At 42.8% G+C, this 26,875-nt stretch overlaps 1 protein-coding gene across 6 annotated transcripts in view; it reads left to right on the plus strand.

Annotated features, from left to right (window-relative positions):
- eef2k (eukaryotic elongation factor 2 kinase) overlaps window positions 1-24,227 on the plus strand; it is a 65,502-nt gene extending 41,275 nt beyond the window's left edge. For all 6 annotated transcript variants that reach the window (XM_078558830.1, XM_078558828.1, XM_078558829.1 and 3 more), the window contains 13 exons: window positions 30-201; window positions 1,969-2,118; window positions 4,089-4,221; window positions 6,203-6,330; window positions 6,786-6,993; window positions 7,659-7,726; window positions 9,146-9,220; window positions 10,341-10,394; window positions 11,443-11,583; window positions 12,494-12,682; window positions 17,666-17,790; window positions 20,014-20,192; window positions 22,482-24,227. In XM_078558830.1, the coding sequence (XP_078414956.1) occupies window positions 30-201; window positions 1,969-2,118; window positions 4,089-4,221; window positions 6,203-6,330; window positions 6,786-6,993; window positions 7,659-7,726; window positions 9,146-9,220; window positions 10,341-10,394; window positions 11,443-11,583; window positions 12,494-12,682; window positions 17,666-17,790; window positions 20,014-20,192; window positions 22,482-22,591 (1,732 nt within the window). In that variant the 3' untranslated portion in view covers window positions 22,592-24,227. The remainder of the gene's footprint in view (window positions 1-29; window positions 202-1,968; window positions 2,119-4,088; window positions 4,222-6,202; window positions 6,331-6,785; window positions 6,994-7,658; window positions 7,727-9,145; window positions 9,221-10,340; window positions 10,395-11,442; window positions 11,584-12,493; window positions 12,683-17,665; window positions 17,791-20,013; window positions 20,193-22,481) is intronic.
- Window positions 24,228-26,875: the final 2,648 nt, after the last annotated feature.

Here is a 26,875-nt window from a genome sequence, read left to right on the forward strand (position 1 = left end):
TTTTGTTGCTTTGTTTTTTTTTAAATCAGGAAGAAGCTTTCGAATTTCACACGTCATCAGCAATGGAAATCTGCCTCTAATTATGTAGCAAAGTGCTACTTAGATTCTGTGGATCGAGATGTGTATTTTGAGGATGTACGACTTCAAATGGAAGCAAAGCTCTGGGGAGAAGAGTACAACAGGCACAAACCTCCAAAACAGGTGAAGTGATAAATATTGGAACTTCTGATCCAAGGATTCGGACCCCTTATATTGTGAGTTCTGAAAATTGCCATTCAGCTCCTGTAACCTTGTCTGCCATTCAATTTGATCATGGCTAATATTTATCTTAACTTCATCTATCTGCCATGGTTCTGTAATCCTTAGTAACTTTGCATAACAAAAATCTATAATCTTGGTCATCTTGAGACTCCTATGATTTAGAGTCCGTGCACAATTTAGCAAATTGTGAATAGCAGTGAATCCATAGCAAAGAATTACAGGACAGGAATCTAATTGGGAGTGGAAGTTCAAATGAAATTATGAAGCATATGTACAGTAATCAGAATGACAATCACATTATGACTCTAATATGTGTTGTATTCAACTTTACATCTGTTTTTGTACTGACAGCGACGAGTGCTTGACTGCATGATAATGATCGCACTGCAGGATTAGCATCTAGATGTCACTGCAACTTTATCTTGAAATAATTGAATTTAACACTGCACCTATAAAGAATAATCTGTGGATAGGAATGGTTACAAGGAAACTCTTATTGAATGACAATGTGCTAATGTTTTAGTCATGGAAGTGAGATGTCTCCCTGGCACAAAAGGGCATAAAACCCATTCCATTTTTGCCATCTTTCACTTCTGAAAAAGAGTCATATTTGTTGCCAGACCTGCTGAGCATTTTCAGCACTTACTTTATATCTCAGATTTCCAGCATCAGTATTTTGCTTTTATTTATGTCTCTCTGATCTTGTGTGCTGTTCATGAAGTCATACTGGTATAAAATTACTGCTGTACAATCTGATGAAGACAAAATAGTGGTGTGGGATTTCTATTACTAAATAAATTGTTTTTGAAATTGGACAGCAGCCCAGTCAATGCAATACTACAGAAGTCAACTTCCTCTCCCTGCCATCCAACCACCATTCCCTTGTCTTCTGTATATGCTGTCTCTTAATGTATATGTCCCATGGCACTGACTGCATTCTGGTATCTTGTCCAGCTGACAGCTGTGCTTACTGCTATCCTGGCTGAGGCCAACCGACTTGCTAGAGACAAGGGATCAAACCTAGCCTTGATGGCTCAATGAATTAATATGTTCACTGCCATTAAAAGAACTGTAGAGGCTAATGCTTGTCAAAATCTCCAGATTAGTGTTAAAATCTGGTGTCTTACAGTCAACAGGTATGCAGCCAATACAAATTGGCATTGTCTTCGCTCTGCTGTTACATGTTTTAGGGTCCCTTTGGTAACCTTATTATATCTTCCCTCCTCTCTGACCCTTGCTGTGAAGATAGGATCATGTTTGGTTGTGATGCCCTCGCTCGACAGTTCAAGTGGCCGTTTAACACTTACTATCTAGACTTATACCATGTTAACCATGGCTCAGTGGGTAGCATGCTCACCACTGAAGCTGGAGGTTGTGGGTTCAAGTCCTGCTCTCTAAACACAAGCTCTAGGCCTCACACCCAGTGCAGTACTGAATGAGTACTGCACTATTTAATCTTTCAGATGAAATGCTAAACCAAGGCCTCTTCTTCCCTCTCAGATAGATGTGAAAGATCCCATGACATTGTTTTGAAGAAGAGCAGTGGTGTTCTCCCAGGTGCCCAGGCCAATGTGTGGGGTGGGGGGGGAACGCATGAAGCATACCTAACCAAAAATACTATAAATGTAAAAGTAATCACTCTTTACATTGTTTATCAATAATGTTGTACCCATTTTAAATGTTTAATTATTTTGTCCTTTATGACAGGTTGATATTATGCAGATGTGTATTTTAGGGATGAAAGTCAGGCCTGGAAAGCCTCTGTACCACTTGGAGCACTATATAGAGGGTAAATACATCAAATACAACTCCAACTCTGGCTTTGTGAGGGATGAAAATTTCCGCCTTACTCCACAGGTAAGTAATTGATTGGGGATAATGCAGAATAGATCAACGTCCTAATCAAACATTCCTAGATCATCAGTTCCAGCCAGATAGAATTGCATTTGTACTGCCTGACTGCAACCTGACATTTCCCAACCAGGAAAGAGGCCCGAGTGCATGTTTTTGTGTGTGTGTGTACGATCATGGCTGATCTCATTTCGGCCTCAGCTCCAATTTCCCGCCCTCTCCCCATAACCTTTTAACCCGTTACTAATTAAAAATCTGTCTATCTCCCCAAATTTATTCAGCGTCCCGGCATCCACTGCACTCTGAGGTAGTGAATTCCACAGATTCATGACCCTTTGAGAAAAGTAATTCCTCCTCATCTCTGATTTAAATCTACCACCCCTTAGCCTAAAACTATGGCCTCTCGTTCTAGAATGCCCCATAAGGGGAAACATCCACTCCACGTCTACTTTGTCTATCCCCTTTAGCATCTTACATACCTCAATTAGATCTCCTCTCATCCTTCTAAACTCAAGTGAGTATAGGCCTAAACTGATCAATCTCTCCTCATAAGATAAGCCCCGCATCTCTGGAATCAATCTAATGAACCTCCTCTGAACCACCTCCAATGCAATTACATCCTTAAGTAAGGGGACCAAAACTGTGCACAGTATCCCAGGTGCGGTCTCACCAATGCTTTGTACAATTGCAACAACATTTCCCTATTTTTATGCTCTATTCCTTTAGCAATAAATGCCAAAATTCCATTTGCCTTCCTTATTACCTGCTGTACCTGCATACTAGCTTTCAGCGATTCATACACGAGGACACCCAGATCCCTCCGCACTGAAGCATTCTGAAGTTTCTCCCCATTTAAATAATAAGTCGCCTTTTTATTTTTCCGACCAAAATGGATAACCTCAAGCTTATCCATGTTAAACTCCATCTGCCAAATTTTGGCACATTCACCTAACCTGTCCATATCCATTTGTAAATTTCTTATTTCTTCATTGCAACTTGCTTTCCCACCTATTTTGGTGTCATCTGCAAATTTAGCTATAGTACCTTCTATCCCTGAATCCAAGTCATTAATATAGATTGTAAATAGTTGGGGCCCAAGGACCGAACCCTGTGGCACCCCACTAGTTACAGCTTGCCATCCAGAAAAAGACCCATTTATCCCGACTCTCTGCTTTCTGTTGGTTAGCTAATCCTCTATCCAAGCTAATATATTACCCCTAACTCCGTGTGATCTTATCTTGTGTATTCATCTTTTGTGCGGCACCTTATCAAAGGCCTTCTGGAAGCCCAGATATACAACATCTACAGCATTCCCATTATCCACTTTGCTTGTCACATCTTCAAAGAACTCTAACAAATTAGTCAAACACGATTTACTCTTCATAAAACCATGCTGACTCTGATGGATTGCATTTTGACTTTCCAAATGCCCCATTACTACTTCCTTAATAATGGGTTCCAACAATTTCCCAATGACAGACGTTAAACTAACTGGTCTATAGTTTCCTACTTTCTGCCTTCCTCCCACCTTTTTGAATAAGGGTGTTATATTAGCATTTTTCCAATCTACTGGAACCTTTCGAGAATCCAGGGAATTTTGGAATATTATAGCCAATGCGTCCACTATCTCCGCTGCCACTTCCTTTAAGTCCCTGGGATATAGGCCATCAGGCCCTGGGGACTTGTCACCCTTTAATCCCAATAGTTTGCTCAGTACCTTTTCTCTAGTGATGGTGATTGTAATGCCCCTGTTAAGTTTTTAAATATTTATTTTTTTCAGAATTTAGCCCATGTATTTTAAAAAGGAGCCTTATTGTGCAATGTGTTTTTTGTAATGTATTCAGTCTGCAAAATCTATGGCCAAATACTATTTTGGTGCCTATGTTAAGCATCTATATTTTGAACTGTGAAATACCTCTCCACTATTATCAAACCCATTAACTAGTCCTTCCTTTGACCTTGCCATATAATTACAGGCATTTAGCCATTTCACCTTTGAACGCTCCGCACACCAGCTGATTGTTGTTGACATCCAAGGAGTGGGAGATTTGTACACAGACCCTCAAATTCATACATTTGGTGGCACAGACTTTGGAGATGGCAATTTGGGTAATGTTTCTTTATAAACTAGTGACTAAATGTATCTGTAATTAAACTGTTCCTTTACCTGCTTCAGTTATTTAAGCTATTTATAGATTTCAGTGCTTGTTTTAAAGTAAGAATTTATGATAAAAAGGAAATCAAGCTAAATCTTTTACAAATCACTGGTTTGACCACAGCTGGTGCATTGTGTTTAATTACATGTATCACACTTTGGGAACAATGGCTGGGATTTTCTGTACCTGCTAGTGTCTGACATGTTCGGTGGCGCGAGTGGACAATATGGCACGATCGGTTTCACGACGGCGTGAAACCAGTTCGTGATCGTCTGCTCAGCCCGCCGATGTTCTCCGCCATCGGATGTTGGAAACCTCATTGTAATACATCAGCATATCATTATTAGGCCTGCCCGCTGGAATCATCCTGTTCCTCCCCACTGGATTGTCTGCCCACGTCAGCAGGAAAACACGCTGGCGTGTTTCACTACAGCACCTGGCAGGCTGCACTTCACTCGGGACTTCAAGGTTTGTTTGTCTACCTTGCTTCAGTCAGCACTTGCAGTTATCAGCGCCACATCACTTTTAGAGGGGTTCATGCCATGTCTCTACCTACTAGATCAACCATATGTGGGAGGCTTTTCAATGGCCACAGGGCTAGGGCTTGCTTGGTGAAGGGGAAGAAGTGGCCTCAGGCAAGGGAAGAGGCTGCAGTACGAGAACTGTATTGGGGAAGGAGGGTAACCCAGGGTGTGTGTGGGGCATATATTGATCTGTACAAGTGGCCTCAAGATGGAGAGGGCTGAGGAGGCAGTCTCCAGAGGAGATGAGGTCAGATGGACATGTGAGGGTATGTGTGAGAGAATGCATGGTGATGCAGTGAATGAGATACCAGTGAATGTGTGATTTGCTTGAGTGTGAGAGTTTAGAGTGATTAGATAGTTGCCACACCCTGGCTGCACAGTTGAGATCATTCATCCTCTATCTGCATTGGATGGCCAACCTCTTCTGTGCAGCATTGGCACTGATCGCCACTGCCATTGCCTAGCAAGCTTGGTTGGTCACGCCTCTGCCCATAGTGCAGCCAGAGGGGGGTAGAGGACATTGCAACAGGGCCTCCCCAGCGTCCAAAAGGGGTTCTAGTAACGCGTGACTAAACGTGTGGGCTGCAGTCTTTTTGCCTTTCTTGGACCTCTTCCCTGCAATAGTCGTGGGCTGGAAGCATTGAGATGTCTGTGCGCGGCTGGATTTTAAATATGGCACCTGCTTGATGAAGCCGCGAGGTGATGGCGTGGCAGGGGAATAAGAGCCCACTCGCCATCGAAAAGGCGTGTTTCCTGGGAATGCATAACTAATGCGGTGAGTTTGGGATGATACGATGTGAAAACGTTGTTTTACCCACCTGCTACTGCACTTAGTTCAAATCTGGGACGATTCCACCGAATGTCAAGGCCTTGGAAAGGATACGGAGGAGCTTTACCAGTTAAGGGCATACTAAATAGAAGCAGAAGTAGGTCATTTGGCCCTTTGAACCTAATCCACCATTCAATAATATAATGGTACCAGAGGTGAGGAACTTCAGTTGTATGTAGAGACTAGAGAAGCTGGTGTAGTAGTTGGAATAGTGAAGTTTAAAGGGAGATTTGATAAAAGTGTTCAAAAGTTTGGCCTTTGGGACCCTCTGATATCTCATCCGCTCTGATTCCTGGGCAGTGAATAATGTGTGCTATTTGACTGTGAGGGTTTCCCACTCTCTCGTCGCAGGGGCACTGAGGCCAATTGCATCACTTTCACTGCTGCCCCAACGGAGTAATTTAATTCAACACATTGGGGATCGAGCCTGGGTCTTTTCTGGTTGGTTTAGCTCAGCGCCGCATTACATGGTGCACTGACCCATTGAACCGTGAGACAGCCCACATTGTGATGTCCTGAGTTAAACAATAGTGTGTTCTTTCTTGGAGAGTGGTATACTAATCCTGCACTTTTCACCACAGGTGTGCGAGGGATGGCCTTGTTTTTTCATTCTCATGCTTGCAATAGCATTTGTAAGAAAATGGGACTTACACCATTTGATTTATCGCATAAAGAAAAGGAAACATTGGAACATGCACAGAATCTATTGGTTAGTGTTTTACATCACCTGTGTAGTCTGTTTGTGTGTCTCTCCATTCCTCCCTGGATGGCAATGAGTTGCTAGATGGCAGTTGTGGTATCTGACCAAGTGACCCTTTTCTTCATGAGGGAGCAGAAGAGCGTTGGAATAGTTGAGTCTGGAAGTGACAGAAATGGATGAGGGTTTTTGCACTAAATACGACAGGAGCAGAGATAGGTGATATCGAGTCAACACTAAGCTGTCTGGGTGAGAACGTTAACCTGCAAATGATTAGCAATGATTGGGACTTTCCTAAATAAGAAAATATATGTTGCATGAAGTAATACTGGACATTAGTTCAATGGAAGTCCAATTAGTAAAATGTTCTTCAACTTTCTTGACATACATTTGTGTCTTTTTCCCTCATCTATGTGCAAATGAGGAGTGCTCTTTGAATAAATAAGTTTCTGTCTTCCTTGAATCAGAAAACAGCCAAAACTGTCCTTCGAGGCACAGAGGAAGTCTGTGGAAGCACTCGAGTGAGGACCATCTCTGGCTCAAGACCTCCAATTCTCTCACGCCTCTCAGAGACCTCTGCAGATGATATGAGCGACAGCACGTTTGACTCTCTTCCCTGCTCCCCATCATCTTGGTGGAGTCCGAAGGAAGACTTGCTGGGAAAATCTCCGATGGGTAAATCCCATTTTTTTTCCATTGACTTTGTTAAAGCATAGCTTGGGTGGTTGGGGCCCATTTCATTGTTGCAGAACATGGGTGCTTTGCAATAAGTTTATAATTGTCCAGGTGAACATTTGTTGGGTAGGGTATCAGGGAATATGGAATAAAATGCAGGTAAATGAAATTGAGATACAAATCAGCCATGACCTAATTGACTGGCAGAATAGGCTAAAGGGGTTGAATGGCCTAGAACTATTCCTATGTACCTCATATCTAGAATGGGGATAGCTACCAACAGGCAGGAGATTGTTAACAATATTTTTATATTGCATCGCATTGGAAGTGGCCATTCCCCTTTCACAATCCCCATTCAAAGGAAGTAGAATTGAGTTGGGAGGAGTTTGTGCTTTTTAATGTACAGTTTAAGGAGGACAGTAAACTGTGTATGAACTTTGATGTTTTTTTCTCAATTTTTGCCTTCCTTCCCCCACCCCAATTTCTTGCTTGACATTTCTGTCATCCTTCAGTTGTTTAGAATTTGACACATTTAGCCATTTTATTTTTAGTACATGGGTTTACTGGAATTTTTTAACTGTTAGTGATATTCCATAGTTTGTTTTGTATGATTATGTTAAGGTGCTTCTAGTAATCTGTAACACTCAGTTTCTTGTTTCTTTTAGGTTGGACAGTATTTAATGAAGTTGATAATTTGGGTGATGAACATAGTGATTCATTGGCTGAGAGAAGGGTAAGATCATATATAAATTGGGGTGGTTCTAATATGTAATTTGCATGTAATATTCTGTTTTCTAGAACTAACTTCAGGTAGCTCTGTAAAGTTACAGTGTTAACATACACAATTACACAACCTCTGCTTCGGCCTTTCAGTTTCTCTTACAATTAATTAACTTTGCAGATAAGTATGTTAAAGTATATTCATTTGCGACTACACATTATCCATTTGATGTAGTGCCAAAAGGAATTCTATGGAATCAAAGGAAAGTAAATGGCTAAAAAAATTGGTTCCAATCAGACATTTTCTCCACGTTCAGTTTGTGCTGTAGAATAAAACTAATCTCTACTTCCTCCCATCCTCATAAGTGAGTTTTTTAAAACCAGAACAAAAACAGAATTACCTGGAAAAACTCAGCAGGTCTGGCAGCATCGGTGGAGAAGAAATCAGTTAACGTTTCGAGTCTTCATGACCCTTCGGCAGAACAGATGGTTCTGCCGAAGGGTCATGAAGACTCGAAACGTTAACTGATTTCTTCTCCACCGATGCTGCCAGACCTGCTGAGTTTTTCCAGGTAATTCTGTTTTTGTTTTGGATTTCCAGCATCCGCAGTAGCTTTTAGCTTTTTGTTTTTAAAACCAGGTTTACTTATTAGTTTAGCAGTTTCATCAGAGTACTTGCACTGTACTTGGCACATAAAATCACTATAAAGAGATGTTTTTGTGCATCCACTTTCTGTGCTCACGTTGTCTCCTGCCAATTCAATATGGTCATGCAAGATGGCCTCCCATAGCATGCACACTGGTCAATGCATGCACAGAAATCCACTGATGTTGCTGCAGGAGCCTGCAGCCTACAATTTGGAGTGGGAGAAGGGGGAAGAATGAAGAGAGGCAATATAGTCCAACGTACTCAGCAACCTACAATCCACTTACATTACTGTCCGCATGGAACATGCGTGATGTGGCTCCAGGAAGCTGAGCAGGGTAGAGCACAACCTCAGCAACACTGAGCCTTACATTACATAGTGAGACAGAGTTTTGAAACACTGGCCAATATGACTGCAGTAAAATATCCCACAAGGAAACTATTTTAGTTTCCCATCTGCAAATCCTTCCAACTCCCTGTAAAAGAAGTTTCCAAGATCCATAAAAATTCACAACATTCTGTTTTCCTGCTGCCAGGGACAGTGATGACCCTGCATGCACCCGGCTGCACATTGCTCCCCATAAAGATGGTGGCCATTAACCTGGGCCTACCATCAACATACAACTGCATGGCTTTGACAGCAAGTGCAGCCTTTTGTGCTATCCCAAAATACGGTTTAACTTCCTCTTTGACCACCTGCCTTGCTTTGTCACATAACCTTTTCAGCGTATAGTTTTGGGAACTACCTGAGCCTGCTTAGTAACAGTTCTCCTGTTCTGTTGTCAGGTGTCTGAAAACGGTGGTGACAGTGGATGCCCCAGTGAGCGGAGAAGTGAACAGGAAGGGGAGCTTCCAGATCGGGTAATGAGCAACTTTCCATAATAAAAGATAATGAAAATGTTAGATGGAATAAATGTACAGAATGTGTTTCCAGTGGTGGGGATGTCCAAAACTAGGGGCCATAAAAATAAGTAGCCATTAATAAATCCAATAGGGAATTCAGGAGAAACTTCTTTACCCAGAGAGTGGTGAGAATCTGGAACTCACTACCACGGAGCGGTTGGGGCAAATAGCATGGATGCATTTAAGGGGAAGCTAGATAAACACGTGATGGAGAAAGGGTTAGAAGGTTATGCTGATAGGGTGAGATGAAGAGAGGTGAGAGGAAGATTGTGTGGAGTATAAGCACCAGCATGCACCCTTTGGACTGAATGGCCTGTTCCTGTGCTGTGGACTCTGTATAACTATATAAATAGTTGTTTATTAGGTAGTCCCTGTGATAGTGAGTTCCACATTCTCGCCCCTCTCTGGGTAAAGATATTTCTCCTGAATTCCCTATTCAATTTATTAATGACTCATATATATCCACATTGTCTGCTTTTTCAGCAGTGGATGTTTAACAGGGTCTTCCTCATCCCATCTTATGATAATTGTGCTACAGAATTTCAAAACTGCAAAGACAAAAGAATTACAGTACTGTCAGCACATAGTGGAAATCTGTAACTCTGTCCCAAAAAGATTGTTGAGGCTGGGGATCAAATGAAAATTTTCAAACCTGAGATTTGATAGACTTTAGTGAAGCAAGGGTATTAAGGGTTATGGAAACAGTGTTCTTAGATGGAATTAAGATACTAATCAAATTGAATGGTGAAACAGGCTAGAGGGGCTGAATGGCGTCTTCATGTTCCAAACACCAGAAACCCATCAGTTTATTAGTTATGCATAATTATATAACTACTTAGGGAAAACAGCTCTCAAGTGAAGTACTTGCTGTGGTCATAATTTATAACCTATTTTAAAACAAGTGTTTCTTGCATGGATAAAGAGTTAAAAAGTGCTGACCTGCACGTTTTAGCTTAGCAAGTGTTATAAGTAGACACCTTGTATAGTTAGAGAATATGTCCAATTAAGTTTTAGTTGCAACCAAATGTCCTCTGCCATTGCTGCGTATGATGTTTTCATCTTTTACAATTCTATTCAGATGAATGCAAATATGAGAAGGTATTGTGAATCCGATGAAGACAGTATTCGAAGGGTATGTAGTGCAGTGTGCAACTAGAAGCGCTTGTTTATCAACATCTTTTGTGACTTTCAGTTCTCTTCCAGTGTACAATATGTCTTTTAGATACATTAGATATGTATGTTTTTGTCCAAAGTTTTCTTTTCTTAATTCTGTTTCTTTACCCTGTTGTTCTTCAATTAGAGAAATACAAACCCCAATGTGTGCCAACCTTTAATCGTCTTCAGAAGCAATCATAGGACTCAGCCGGTGATCATGCATGATTGCTTGGTCCTTGCATTTTATTGTGTTGTGTGCATTTTAATAATAATGCATGAGGTATACAGATATGGTGCAGAAGGCTTCCCCCGTTTGCCCAGTGGGTTTAAGCAGCACCAGGTGTATTAGTAACCCATGCAGACCAGGAAGCTCCCGGTTTGATCCCTGGTCTGTACTGAGTTACAGGTTCTTAGCTGGCGTAGGAGGTGGTACAGCTGTTTTCACTCTAGGGCCAGCGAGGGGGTGAACAGCCAGTGGTTAGTAGTAACTGCTTGTGAAAAGATGTTACGTGAGGACAGGATTATTTTTTCTCAAGTAGCCTTCGAATACCCACTTCCATGTTCATGAAGTTACCAGGAGCTTTTGATGTTTGTGCGACTGTGTCACAGCCACAGCTGGCACCTACAAAAGAGGGAGGAAGAAAATTTATGGAAAGTTATAATCCAAATAATTCCCTGAAATTACTCCTGTACATTCTAGCCTGGCTATTGGACTCGCCCTGGAGCTTGTAGGGCCTTGACTGGAATCTGTGAAAGCAGAAGGTTTATGTATGTCATGGATACGGCATAGTTGGCTTAGACAATTGAAAATTAAATGATGTTACGCTGTGATTGCACTTGCACATGTGATTTCAACAAAAGCCTGTGGTGCACAAGATACAATTTATAAAGCAAGCAATCTGTTTCCTAAATCTGATGAATGAATGCTTCACTATAAGCAGATCATCAATGTGCAAGGTAATATATTTTGTTGGCAGAAATTCAAAGCCAATGCATTTATGTATGTTGTGACTCTTATCATTCAGGATCACCACAGCGAAGACAAATGGAACCATTACCATACATCCCGGGCTCACATGCATCGGCCTTCATGTGTAGCTGTTGAGGTGGAGCGACTAAATGCCATCAAGCAGGAAAAGAAAATAGGGAAGTCCATACTGGGCAAGGTAATTCTAACTGGAAATCTTCTGGTCTAAAGATTGAGTCACCACAGATGGTGCACTTTGCTCAGTTCATTATGTTAATAGTACTTTACTTTGGCAACACAAGTTGATGCAATATTATAATGCCAATAATGAGAATGATGGCTTATCGGTACAGAATATTCAAGAGAGCAGTTATTGATTCCAAACCATCAACATAAGCACAACATTGTGTGCGAGGAGCTTGAGGTGGGAAAGCAGGACACATTATACCCCTGATCACATGTCTCTTAGAGATCAGATGGTACAGTGGTACAGTACTGGGATCTTGTTGCCTGCTGCTTCCCTTGTTGCAGGGCTGGATGAGGTCACTTCTCTGCATCCTCACCCCTGAACTTTGCTCCATTTCCATTGTACTATATTGAAGAAGTTCAGGATGATAGGCTAATTACCATATCAATCTCTGTGTTTGACTGGAAGTTTGTGAAAGTGGATGTGATTAACCTCTTAAGTGTGCACTATAGTCTTCAGTCTTCTCTCCCTGCTACAATGTACAAGCTTAGATTATGATCACCCAGTCACCATGTCCTCCATTGTACAGCTTAACTTGATTGAGATGGCTTTTCCTTTTTTTATTCACTCATGGGATGTGGGCTTCACTGGCTGGGCCAGCACTTATTGCCCATCACTATTGTCTTTGAGAAGGTGGTGGTGAGCTGCCTTCTTGAACCACTGCAGTCCATGTGGTGTCCTTATATTTAATTGTAATCACCTTAACTTGTGTATATGGGACAGTTAGAACTGCAATTGGCTGTTTGCTGGAACAATCCAACAAATCCATTGCCCCACTTTCTTCCCCTACACCCGTGCCTTTCTCTGTTTGTCTTTTGTCTCACTGTAAATCACAGGCTAATTAATTACATTTCCCATGAAGGTGCACTTGGCTATGGTACGTTATCATGAGGCTGGTCGATTCTGTGATAGACTGGAAGAGTGGGATCGCAAGTCTGCAGTCTTCCATCTTGAACATGCTGCTCTTTGTGGGGAACTGGAAGCAATTGTTGCTCTTGGCCTAATCTATCTGCAGTTGCCTCATCACATCTTGACAGATGTCACTGTGGAGGTATGTTTGCTACTCTATCAACAACAAGATACTTATAAAGCAGTTTTATGCATTGCATTATCCACTGGAGTGCAGCAATGGAGGATTCCTCTTTGGTCACAAGCATTGGTTTGTAAAAATAGAATGTTGACTGCTGGGTATCTCTTTCCATACCTTAGAAGCTTATTCTTTACAAGAATTCAAGAAAAAGTTTTTTTTTATGCAGAGTGGTTAGAATGTGGAACACGCAATGTCAAGGAGTAGTTGAAATGAGTAGTGCAGGTGCATTTAAAGGATAACATAAGTGGGAAAGGAATATAGTAACAGGAATAGGTCATACAATCCCTTGAGCCAGCTCCACCATTCAATAAGATGATGGCTGATCTTTTGCATCAACTTCACTTTCCTGTCCTATTCCCATATCCCTTGATTCTTTTAGTGCCCAAAAGTCAATCTATCTAAGTCTTAAATATATTTGATGACTGAGCACCCACAGCTCTTTGAGGTAGAATGACCGTCCCCTTATCCTGAGACTCCAGCCTCTTTCTAGACACTCTGGCCAGGGAAAACAGCCTCTCAGCATCTACCCTGTTAAGCCCTCTAACAGTGTTGTATGTTTCGATGAGATCACCTTTCATTCTTCTAAACTCCAGAGAATATAGCTTCATAGGACAGCCCTCTCATCCCAGGAATCAATCTAATAAACTTTTATAAAAACAAAAAACTACTGCGGATGCTGGAAATCCAAAACAAAAACAGAATTACCTGGAAAAACTCAGCAGGTCTGGCAGCATCGGCAGAGAAGAAAAGAGTTGACGTTTCGAGTCCTCATGACCCTATGAGGACTCGAAACATCAACTCTTCTCTGCCGATGCTGCCAGACCTGCTGAGTTTTTCCAGGTAATTCTGTTTTTGTTTCTAATAAACTTTTGTTGCACCCGCTCTAAGGCAAGTATATCCTTCCTTAGATAAGACCAAAACTGTACACAGTATTCCAGCTGTGGGCTCCCCGAAGCCCCTTGTAGCTGCGTTGCCAGAATTCCTTACTCTTATACTGCAAACCCCTTGTAATATAGCAGTGTGCCTCAAACTTTTTCCTGGTGTGCCCAGACTTTGTGTGACCCCAGAGTGAAAATTTGTGAGGTATGAGAGTTGTTGAGCAGTGGGTTGGTGGCCTTCAGCTGCTGAGCAGTGGGGTGTGGTTGAGCGTGGTGAGAAGTGTATAAATTGGAGGATTTTCTGAAAAGAAAGCATCAACTTTTCACAGCCTTTCTTTGCAACAGGAATGAGGCCTCAAAGATCTGTCTGTTAGGCCATACCCACCATTAGAAAAAAAGTGAGCATTTAAAGGGGCCTTGCAGCTGTAGCACTCAGTCTGAGCTGCAAAGCGATATTGCTGTCTAGGAGTTTACGATCCCAAAATCTTGCCTCATGACCCAACTGGGGGTCACAACCCACAGTTTGGGAAGCTCTGCAATAAATTTGTCTTCCTCATCACTCACTGTACCTGAATGTTAACTTTGTGTACTAGGGTACCCAAATCCCTTTGGATTCCAACATTTACTTGTCTTACACCTTTTTAAAAAACGCTCTCCATTCTTCCCACCAAAGTGGGATAATTTCGCACTTCCCCACGTAATGTTCCATCTGCCACCTTTGTGCCAAATCACTTAATTGGCTTTTATCCATTTGCAGCTTCTTGGTATCCTCCTCACAGATTACTTTCCTACCTAACTTTGTACCATCAGCAAACCTGGGTACATTACACCCTTCATCTGGCTTATTGATATAGGTTATAAATATCTGAGACCGAAACTCTGATCCTTGCAGCACTCTACTAGTTGCAACATGCCTTTCTGAAAATGACACATTTTCTGTCAGTTAACCACTCTAATGCTAATATGTTCCTTCACTGCCGCTGGGTCAAAATCCTGGAACTCGCTTCCTAACAGCACTGTGGGTATACCTACACTGCATAGACTGCAGCGGTTCAAGAAGGCAGCTCTCCACCACCACCTCAAGGGCAATTAGGGATGGGCAATAAATGCTGGCCTAGCCAGTGATGCCCACATCCCATGAATGAATAAAAAAAATGTCCATGCTAATATAATACCCCAGTCCCATGAGCCCTAATCTTGTGGAACAACCTATAATGTGTTACCTTATCAAAAACTTGCTGAAAATCCAAATATTCCATATTCACTGGTTTTCCCCTTATCTACCCTGCTAGTTACATCTTCAAAAATTCTTAACAGATTTGTCAAACAACATCCCAATGCTAACCATGTTTACTGTGACTAAGCATATTGGCCCAGATCTCCTAGTCAGTGATGGAACAGGTGCACCTGCTGCTGGCAGCAATTTAAAATGTCTACTTGCAATTTTACACTGGCACCTTCCGATCTTGGCTCCAGCAGGAATCGAGTGATGAACAGAAGCAGCGAGCTTAATTTCAATGTGAAGCCAGGTCCCCTTTTATGTCTTGAACTGAAGGCATGACCCTTAAGGTCGGCCTTCAGTTCATTGACTTGTACTGTTTTTAAACCGAGCCATCACCCCCTACACTACACAACTTTCCCCTGACAATTCTCACACCCCTCCCGTGCACCCCTGACAATGCTCACCCCTTTCCCCCCATCCCCCAACAGTGTTCATCCCCTTCCTCAAACCCCTGACAATGCTCATCTTTTCCCCTCACCCCCCTGACAAAGCACAGTCCAGCCTTCCCCCTCTCCCTGGCTCACTCTCCCCACTACTCCATACAATGTTCATTTCCACTCCCCATTCACTCTCCAACAGTGCTGACTCTCCTGACATCAGCCAAACAGGGGCCATGGATTCAGGAAAGTGAGTTGAGAGAGAGGAGTGAACATTGTTTGGGGAGGGGGTGGTGGTGCTGGGTGGGGGGGGGGGGGGGGGGGGGGGGAATTTGTTGGAAAGGGGAGTAAGTATTGCCTTGGAGGTGGGGTGCAAGGTGAGTATTGCCACGAAGGTGGAAGGTGTATGTTATCAGAGGGCGGTGAGCATTGTCGAGGGGGGTGGTGTTGAATATTACGGGGTGAGGGGAGTGATATATTGCCGGGGGGGGGGTGCGGGGGTGAACATTGTCAGGGTTGAATATTGCTTGAGGAAGGCTGAGCATTGTCAGGAGGGGGCAGGGGGGTGAACTTTGTTGGGAGTGGATGAACATTGTAGGGGGGGGATGCTGGTGCACATTGTTGGAAGGGGGGTGGGTGAAAATTCAGGGTTGCTGAGGTGCTGGAGTGCTTTGACACTCCGGCTGATTGATTTTGGGTTGCGCTCTTAAGCAGGCTTTACACCTACTAGGAAAGCTCTGACTAAATCAGTGCAAAAACCAGGGTAAATATAGAGCAAACGGCCCAAGTCTCTGTCGTTCTGGCCATCTGATCGCACTGTTGTAGGGAATCCTGCAGCAATCTGGCAGGGTAAAACTGGCAATCGGAAGTTTAAACCACCCATGTGAGTACTGCATTTGGGTGCATCAGGACTTTCTCAGGGCCCCAGGTGCATCAGTGACCTACGTTGAGTCATTCGCTGCTCCCCATATTGGAAGATTTGGGTCATTTTGATTTTTCCAAGTCCTTAGTAATAGACTCTAGCATTTTCCTCTCTATTGGTCAGTTAGCCTCATCATTGTTCCCTGTTTTCTCTCTCCTTCCTTTCTTGAACAGCTGCCTCCCAATTCAGGGGTCCATTCTAGAATCTTGGGAATTCTGGAAGATCAGAACCAATGCATCCATTATCTCTGCAGCCACCACTTTTTTTAAAACCCTTAGGCCATCAGGTTAAGGGGATTCATCAGTTTTTAGTTCCATTCATTTGTCCAGTATTTCTTTAATAATAATTACTTTAATTCCTCACTCTCATTAGACCCTTGGTTCTCTACAATTTCCAGTGTGCTCTTTGTGCCTTCTACTTTTCTAAATGTCTTTCTTTTTACATGCTTGTAAAAGCTCTTGCAGTCTGTTTTTATATTTCTTGCTAGTTTACTCTTCTTCGTTTTCTTTTTTATTGCCTTCTTGGTCATCCTTTGCTGATTTTGAAACGCTCCCGATCCTCAGGCTTATTCCTCCTTTTGGCAACATTGTAAGCCTCTTCTTTTAAAGTAATACCACCCTTAATTTCTCTAGTTAGCCACGGTTGCAGCACTTTTCCATTGGAGTTTATAATCTTCAAGGGAATGTGTATTTGCCGAGTATTAGGAATTATTTTATCAAATGTTTGTAATTGCTTATCAACTGTCGTATCTTTTAATCTAATTTTCCAATCTACCTCGGCCTACTCACCTCCCATACTTCTGGTATGGTTTGGTTAAATTTAAGAGCCTAGTTTCGGACTTAACTCTCAAACTTAATAATGAAATTCATCATCACTCTTCCCCAGAGGATCCTTTACTATATAATTATTAATTAACCCTGTACCGTTACAGAATACTAGATCTAGATAGCCTGTTCCCTAGTTAGCTTCTCAAAATAAAAGTAAAACTGCAGATGTTGGAGATCTGAAATAAAAACAAAAAGTGCTTGGAAAAACCCAGCAGGTCTGGCAGCATCTGTGGGGAGAGAAACAGAGTTAATGTTTTGAGTCCATTATGACTTATCTTTGGAAAATATAGCTCTAGAAACCTATCTCAAACATTTTCCATGATCTCATCCTCCAAGCTACTTTTGCCAATTTGGTTTGCCCCTAGTGATGATTAAAGTCACCCACAATTATTGAATTAGCCCTGAAGCATGCTCTTTGAATTTGCTGATTTATGTTCTGTCCAACAGTATGATTACTGTTAGGGGGCCTATTCTCACATACAGGAATAGATGGATATGCTGATAAGGTTAGATGAGGGGCAGGAGGAGACCCGAGTGGAACTTAAATGCCGGCATGGACCTTTTGGACCAAGTGGCCTGTTTCTGTGCTCTAGACTCGATGTAATTCCATGTAAATTTGTACAGATCAATTAAAATAAATCCATAACTCTATGAACAGGATACTCAACAGAACCGGCAGAGTGGCTTTGACTACTTGCTGATGGGCGCAGAAGCAGGAGATCGTACATCCATGATTCTCGCAGCTCGAGCCTTTGATACTGGCATCAACCTGAGTCCCAACAGGTGCAGCATCTCTTATCCATCTTTCATTGCTGATAACTTTTTGCAAAAACAGAAGACAAAGTTGAATTGGTACAGAATGCATCGAGGACAGAGACATTGCTAACCTTTGCAGAGAATATTTCTCTGACTTAATGAGTCCTGTTACTTTCCTCCTTATGTTGAGGGATTCTGAAAAGAAAAATTAGTATTGAGTTTAATTAATATTCGTATATTCTGTTTGAATATAATTAAATTATGTATATGTACTTGCTAGAAAGTCCAGGCATCGGATCACTGACAGGATCAATTGTGATGCATTCTATGGTCAAATAGTTTATCAGCACTCACTATCTGGAATTGCACATGAAAACTGATCTCTTGAGTGAGGTACTTGAGGGGTTGCAGTGTCTGTGAAACTGCTGGAAAGGGGAAAACTGGGTGATTTGGGGGCATGGGGTGGGGTGAAACCAAAATCCTCTGAATGAATGAAAGGGAAAGACAGTAACTGATGGAGTTTGGCCAGTAGTAAAACAAGAAGCAAAAGCTGAGAGTACAGAGCCACCAAAGGGAAGAGTCTTGTTCATTTAACAGAATTAACGAATACAGACCTGATCAAACAGACCTTTCTTTAAAGCAAGAATTGTTCAATCTGTCAGTTAGAATGCAGGAAAGGAAAAGAATGCTGATGAAGCCATTTTATAAAGTGTTGTAGTCAACAAGAGGCATTAAACATTCTTCATGCATCTGGGCTGGGAATTTCCTTGGAGCTATTCCCGCTCTGTCACTGTAACTTTACTGGAAGTGTGACAGAAGCTCTGTGTATGGGTGTAATTGTGTAAACCAGTTACTGCTGCACAGTCAGTGTTGTTCGGGCAGCTTCAAGAATATTCCTTGTCCTTGCGTTATTCCACTGGGACAAATGTATGTAAACAAAATCACCTGGACTGTGTGTGTTTTGATAGGGTGCCTGACTAATTTAGATAAGGAGAATCTATTTATAAGCTGTGTGGTTTCAGGATATACAGTTCATATGCTTCCTCCGTTTAACCCAATTCTCTATTTATATAAAATAAACAATTGGGAATGTATCCTAATCCCCTCTCTCCCCACTCCTCCCCCCAACCGGATGATTTAAGGGAATTGGCATGGCTGGTTACCCTTTGGTATTGTTATCTGTGAGTAAGGACGTTGAGTTGATGGGCTATTTGAAGATTGAAAGCCACTAGGAGGACTCGATCCTTCCTCTCCCAGTGTCCATGTACTTGTCAGCTGAGTCTGCTTAGCAGCAATCAAAAGCATGAACTTAGTTGATTATGTTCTTCCCATCCCCTAGCCTAGGTGCAATTCATGACTCCTAGCTACAGACCCAGCTGAGATCAAATAACCCAATGACAGCTTGCCTAGTTTTATCTAGTGTCTTTAACATCTCAAGCATAATGGCAAAAATGGCCAGTAAGCCAAAAGAAAGAGATATCAGGAGGGGTGACAAGTAGCTTAAAAGTGGTGGATTTTAAGGAGCATCTTAAAGGAGGGGGAGAAACCAAGAGGTTTGGGGAGGGAATTCCAGAGCTTGGGGCCTAAATGGATGAAGGCACAGCTGCCAATAATGAGGCGAAGGAAGTGGGAGCTCCACACAACCAGAATTGGAGAAGTGCAGAGACCCCAGAGGGCTGAAGAAGGTTACAGAAATGGGGAGGAATGAGGCCATGGAGAATGAGCATAAATTGGGCATCAAGCCTTGGAGAAGCATGGATTGTCCTCCTTAGAGGAGACAAGCTTAACTGGATACCTGATAAAGGTATTCAAAATTATGTGGGAATTTTTGATTGAGCAAGTAGCGAGAAACTGTTTCCTTTGGTACGTGGGTCAGTAGCCAGAGGCATTAGATTTAAAATAATTGTTAGAAGTACTAGGGGGGAAATGAGAATTTTCTTTTCACATACAATGTTAAGATCTAGGATTTAAAAGGAACTTTGAAAAGGCAATTGGACATGTAATTTTAAGTGGGCTAATTTAGAGGGTTATTGGGGGGTAGGAAAAGCTGGGGTTTGGGACTAATTAGGCAGCTGTTTCAAAGAGCTAGCACAGCACAATAGGCCGAATGGCCCCCTGTGCTGTCAGATTCTCTAAAGCCTAGGAGGAACGTTCTGGCCTTTGGGTCAGTGTCACACTGGGGTCTGTTTAATTATTACAGCCTCCTTATCCATGTGTAAATGTAACAGCTTTTTCTCTTTGACATTGCAGGACTCAAGACTGGAAGGAAGCTTTACATTGGTACACTGCTGCTCTGAACATGACTGATTATGATGAAGGTGGAGAGTACGATGGCACAGGAGATGAACCTAAGTATTGCCTCCTTGCTCGAAAGGCAGAGATCCACATGACAGGAGGGTTTGGTGTAGAGCCAGACGCACAGAAAGCAGGTAAGATAAATACATCATTTACCAAACAAAGTGAGCAGGAAATAATCTAACCATGGTCACTGACTGATGTCTGGTTTCTTTTATTTATTCTTTAATGGGATGTGGGAGTTGCTGGCAAGGGCAGCATTTGTTGCCCAACCTTAATTGCCCTTGAACTGAGTGGTTTGCTAGGCCATTTCAGAGGGCAGTTAAGAGTCACCCACATTGATGAGAGTCTCGAGTCACATAGACCAGACCTAAGCTCGTCAGATTTACTTTCCTGAAGGGCAATAGTGAACCAGATGGGTTTTTATGACAATCGGTGGTAGTTTCATGGTCACCATTACTGATGGTCTCCAGGTTTATTAATCAAATTCACATTCCACCAGCTGCCATGGTGGGATTTGAACCCATGTCCCAGAGCATTATTAGCCTGGGCCTCTGGGTTACTAGTCCCGTGACATTACCACTACGTCACTGTCTCCCCATAATGATCAATTTCAAGTCACAAAATCAGATGTGTAAGTCTGTCCAACTGCTATTTTTCTACTCTGAAGTAAGTTTCTCTTAAAACTTAGATTACAGGCTTCTTCACGCCCTACAATCCTCTGGGAATTCTGCACTTCTCCATCACTGGCCTTTTATGCATCTACAATTTCCTTCACCTAACAATTGGTTCCCATGCCTTTGGCTACCTAGGTCCTAAGCTCTGAAATTCCCTCCCTAAATCTTTCCGCCTCTCTCCTTTGAGATGCTCTGTTATACCTACTACTTTGATCAAGCTTCAGCTCACCTATCCTGATATCTCCTTGTGTGGCTCAGTATCACATTTTATTTTGAAAACTATTCTACAAAACACCTTTTGACATTTTACTACATGAAAGATGCTGTATAAATGTGTGTTTTTAAACTTTGGGCCTGTTGGGATTTTGACAGTAATGGCAAAGGTCTTAACATAGTTTAGCATTGCCACAGAAGCACTCCTGAGGCGATAGCAGGAAGAGATTGGGTCTGGACTTGTCTTCAGCACTGGCCTGAGCTCTGAAGCAGTCAACACTAAAGCAATTCTTCTCCATTCACTTCCCAGATATCAACTGACCTGTGTATTACCAGGGTTTCCAGCATTTGCAGTTCTTTTGATATTTGAGCATATGTCTTTGTTCAATATGCTTGTGAACATGAAAGTTTTTGCTTGAACAACAACCCCTTCTAGAGGCTTTATAAGCCGCCAGCCAGCAGATCTGTAAAAGCGTGCACAATCAACAACTTATAGAAGGCAAGTTTGAAGAACTAGCCAAATCATGAGTTCCAACTGTGCTCCTCTGCCTCTTCCCTCTCATACTCACGGAATCTCAGCTTTGTCCTGTAAACTGCCTGAGATTCCTGCTGGGTGTACATTTGAAAAGCCAACATTCCTCCCTTAATCAACAGCACCAAAGTCAATGAGACACTCTGATGGCACAAAATGGTTGCATACGTAACATTCATTGCACCTTAAAGTCATTCATTATCTAGAGCGCACTGAGATGCTTTGATGCATTAAGGTGCTATAGATACATAAATATTAAGCATCATTTGATGATGGTTATGCATTGTCTGAGGTAGATGGTCTTGTTTGCCTCTAGCCATAGACTGATTGTATTGCAACGGCATCTGTGAAGAGCGAAAGTTAACATTTCAGGTTGATGACCATTCACCTCAACGAGAAGATGCTAGAGATGAACAGCTTTTAATCAAGTACAGGGTAGGGAAAGAGCAAAAATGGGAGGGTGGAAGGCACAATGACAAAAGTGATGTTGGTGCAAGGCAAAATAGGGTGATAATGAGACAAGTAAAGAACGAAAAGAAAGCAGGGAGGGTATGATAGCTATAATAAAGGCAAAATACTGCGGATGCTGGAAATCTGAAACGAAAACAAAAATTGCTGGAAAAACTCAGGTCTGACAGCATCTGTGGAGAGAGAGACAGAGATAACATTTCGAGTACGTATGACTCTTCTTCAGATCTAAAGGGAGGTAGAGGTGTGGTGAAATATATACTGATTAAGTGTGGTGGAACCGGTGAAGCTGGATAGAAAGCCAGCGTAGGTGGAGGCAAAGGAGAGATAGCAGAAGGGTATGATAGCTGACTCTGATCCATCCTTAACAGGTACTGTTTCAATCAGGGAATAACTGATGGCAATGAAAATTGGTGCGGCACATACATCAATTAATTTAATGAATTTAATTGATGAGAAGGATAAGTGGCTCTAAATGAATGTTTTACCTCTTACATGGTTTAATGTTGTGCTTTGCATGCTGCTGCATTCAGGAGACCTCTTCACAGAAGCAGCAGACGCAGCAATGGCAGACATGAAGGGCAGACTCGCCAATCAGTACTACCAGCAGGCAGAGGAAGCTTGGGCCATGATGGAGGAATAAACCTTTGACCTACAGACAGCTGATTGTCAAAGTCATTTTGGGAAAAAAAAGACTGTTACTGTTTACTAAATGTCAAATGTCTTCCTTTTGTGCCTGTGCAGAATGCTTGGAATTTCTTCTCCTTTATTTTTATCATGGCATTGAATACCCTTTGTGAATGATCAGAACCAGTGCAAACGCGGGCTGAATAGCCTCCTTCTATGCTGTACTTCTATGATTCTTGTAATGTAATGGGTCTGTGTTAATCTGCATCAGCTTCCTATGGCATTGTTATCACAGGCACTTGGCTGAGTATAACAGCACTTTTTATATGCTTTGAGAATGCAAGGGCTATTTGCAGAGAAAGTGGGATTTTATTACGATTATTGATCGCATCTGATTCTGCCCTTATATGGTTATGAGTTTAAGAAAAGCACCTTCATGCTATTCCACTGCATCATTCTTCACCAAAAGGAGATAGCAGCACATCGTGCTGAAATACTTCAGTTATGTTTACAATGTGTGAGGGTGGGGAAGAACGTGTGCAGGACAGTTACAAGTTAAAGAAACTCATTGCAAAACCAGATTTGTTGAACCTGGGTTTGCTTACAAACGCACAACACAGTGACACATCTGACTGAATAGCAGCATCGTGTCGCTAGTTTACAGATGCCTCCAGCGCCTCTGGCTGCAGAGCAAAGAGGTTACAAGATCCATGATAGGCTTTACTGTCCCTTCAGACCTCACCCTATGATGCTTAATATTTATGTATCTATAGCACCTTAATGCATCAAAGCATCTCAGTGCGCTCTAGATAATGAATGACTTTAAGGTGCAATGACTGTTATGTATGCAACCATTTTGTGGCATCAGAGTGTCCCATTGACTTTGGTGCTGTTGATTAAGGGCGGAATGTTAGCTTTTCAAAAGGTGCCAGAGGATCTTTAATGTCAACAGGCAGGCAAAGACCTTAGTCTAACAATTCACCTGAAGATCTCCACCCAAAAGCAGAAAGGTCCCATCATGGGCCTTAAAATCGCCTAGCACCAAGAAGGTGCAACCTACTGCAGTGATGCAATACAGCAAAGGTGACCAAGACAGCTTGTGCCAGTTCCTGGGCTGTGCAAGACACTGAGGTCAATAGCTGTAGAGGTCCCAGGGTCATTGCTTGATAAGGAAGCCTCCTGCCCCATCTAAGTAGGCTAATACTATACACTCTGTACCTAGTGTGAAAACAATGTATTTTCTGTATGATCCTGGCTGGGTAAGTGCAAGTGCCATGCAATGTGTAACCTATAAAGTACCCTCTCCCAAGAAAGTATGAAGACTTCTGAACCATTGAAAAACCTGTTTTTTAGAGCCAACTACTAACGCACAACTGATTGAAAAGCAGTCATGGGCCACTGGCAGATGGTGATGACACAAGGCACTTCTGTCTCTCATAATTCAAAAAGATAATAGTCTAACAAACATTTTCTGTGAATACATTGCCTCTAATGTTAAACATAATCTTAGTTAGGCACCATTGATTGTACAATGATTGCAGTGCACTCCTGCAAATCAACAGTCACTTACTGATAGAAGGGAGATGGTTTACAGAGTTCTTATGTATAATGTGTATGTGCTTAGCAAGAATAAATTCTTTTTATCATTTTAATTCTCTAAATTTATTGAATTATTTAAATATCACTGTTTGGCTAATTTGGTACTGTCAAGAACAATCATCGGAATTTTCTCCTTGGTCAAGAGAAAATGGCATTCTTCCACCTAGTGCTTACAGGTGCTGATCCACACCAACAAAGAGGAAGTTTGTATGAGGTTACCTCAAAAATAAAGATGACATTTTTAGGGGGAAAATTTTAACCCACTGCAGCAATTTGTCGAGGCTCCTTCAATACAGCACCTTCCAAACCTGTGACCTCTACCACCTAGAAGGACAAGGGCAGCAGGTGCATGGGAACACCACCACCTGCAGTCCCCCTCCAACACTCTCAGCACCCTGACTTGGAAATATATCACCATTGCTTCACCGTCGCTGGATCAAAATCCTGGAATTTCCTCCCTAACAGCACTGTGGGTGTACCGACACCACATGCACTTCAGTGGTTCAAGAAGACAGCTCACCACCATCACCTCAAGGGCAATTAGGGATGGATAATAGATGTTGGCCTAAATAGATGTTGGCCTAACCTGTGATGCCCACATCCTGCGAAAAAAAAAATTTAAATGAGTAAGAGCCCTTATCACATCTCTGACTGCCTTCCTGCAGTTATTGACCCAGCTCAGAATTTCCCCATCAGCTGTGTATGTTGATGTAATCAGGACTGCAAGGAGCCTCTTGTGTTTATGTGGTTCACTGAGGGGTGGATGAGGGCAAAGTTTGCTGGTGTAATGTGGTCCTCTGGTCAGCAACAGAACTCTGTATTGGTGTAATAATTACTTGGCAGGGAAGAGAGCATGATAATGGTTGCTTCTGCATGTGCGTCAGTATTATTTTTGTGGGTATCACAACTGGGGGATTTCAGCAAAGGCTTTGGCCTTTTTGCTCTTTGGTATTGGAAGCTTTTCCATGGTTGGTTGTTTTCCTTTGAAGGGGCTTCAGTGCCTAATATCAGGAACTTAAAGAGGTGATGGCTGCAACCTGTCAAGCCCCAAACCAGGGGCTACGTAACACCATTAGGGTGGCGGTGAAAGAAAGCAAAGGAGGTACACCCATTGACCATACCTTCTTCATTAAGAGAATCCTTTTGGAATCCGGTGGATTTTAAGCTGCAGAGATCTACTGTCTGCAGGACTTCTCCAGCTCTGGATACTTTGATGTGACATTCAAGAATATTGCTATCTGCATCAAGTTCCTGAAGGTGTTCAAGGAGAAGAGAGACCAGCCACAGATGAAAATACAGCAGAGCCACTCTTTATTCTGCACCTCTACAACCCCCATGTTCCTATCGTGGATGGGCTCATCTTCCTCGCCAACAAGGTTGGGAACTGCACTGAGGTCAAAGATGCCTTTGGGATTTGGACCAGCAAACGCCAGGTCAAGGTCACACTCAAGGTGGATGGTAAGGGAGCAATCCTCCATCCTCCTTCCAGCTTCGCTATCAGGGAAAGTCGTGGCTATCTTATCTATGCTGGGCAGCCCAAAGTTTGTCGCTCATGTGGCAAATCTGGTCATGTGATGGCCAACTGCAGCGCCGTCCTCTGCAAGAATTGCAAGCAGGAAGGGCACAAGACAAAGGACTGCAAACGGACTAAGTGCTGCAGCCTGTGTGGCGAGGCAACCTTCCTCTACAAGACCTTCCCCAAATGCTGCCTCACTTATGCACAAGTGGCCAAAACCAACCAGGGTCAAGCAGACAAAATGGTGAGTATTACTACCACCAAGGAGACTTGCAAACCTCCACCCACCAAGGCCTCCAGCGAGTACAATGAGACAAGGGAGGACACAGAGAGACAAGAGGAAGGAAAGGATTGAGGCAGCAGATGGCCAGACAACTGCACCCATTCCTGAACCTCTCACTCCTCAGCAGAGAGAATAAATGGAGGAGGAGCCAGCAGACGATCAACCAGGGGAGTGGCAGCAGGTGAAGAAGACCAAAAAGTAGAAGGGGCTAAGAAGGCACCGAGGCACTTCCCAGATGAGTGGCAAGAGGCGACTTCCATCTGACACGGTTGGTAGGGGCTGCTGCTCTTCAGACGAAGAAGGACAAGGGCGGCACCTATAGAAGAAGCGGCAAGGCTCTAGGGAGCTGGAGGAGGAGACACCCGAGCTCCAGAACATTGGAGACAACGAAGAGACCAGCGCACCCCAACTTCGCCCTCAACTTGAGGAGGCCAGCACACCCCAACTTCGCCCTCAACTTGAGGAGGCCAGTACACCCCAGCTCCAGGAAGCCGGGAGCAGCAACGGGGGGAATGGATCGGAGAGACTTCACCAACAGAGAGCAATTCAAACCTCCTTTCATGAACCCCTGATGTCACCTGAGTGGAACCTCTCCAACTGGGCGGTTCACAATGGTTTCCTCAGCCCATCCAAAGTGAGACAATTTGCGAACACTGTGGGTATGCAAGAACAGACCAAAGGACTGGAACTGTCAAAGACAACAGGTCTGGTAAGCAACAAAATGCTTTAAAAATGGGGATAAAGATTGTATCCATTAACGTGCATAGCGTTAAATCGACTACGCGATGTGTTGCAACCTTGGATTACCTTGCCAAGGTCAAAGCTGACCTGTTTCTGCAGTAGTGTGCAATACCGCACCTCAGCTCTTGCAGGCAATAGTCATGATGGTGGTCCCATGGGCC

This window comes from Cetorhinus maximus, chromosome 15 (genome assembly GCF_964194155.1).
Source record: "Cetorhinus maximus chromosome 15, sCetMax3.hap1.1, whole genome shotgun sequence".
In the NCBI taxonomy this organism is placed as follows: domain Eukaryota; kingdom Metazoa; phylum Chordata; class Chondrichthyes; order Lamniformes; family Cetorhinidae; genus Cetorhinus; species Cetorhinus maximus.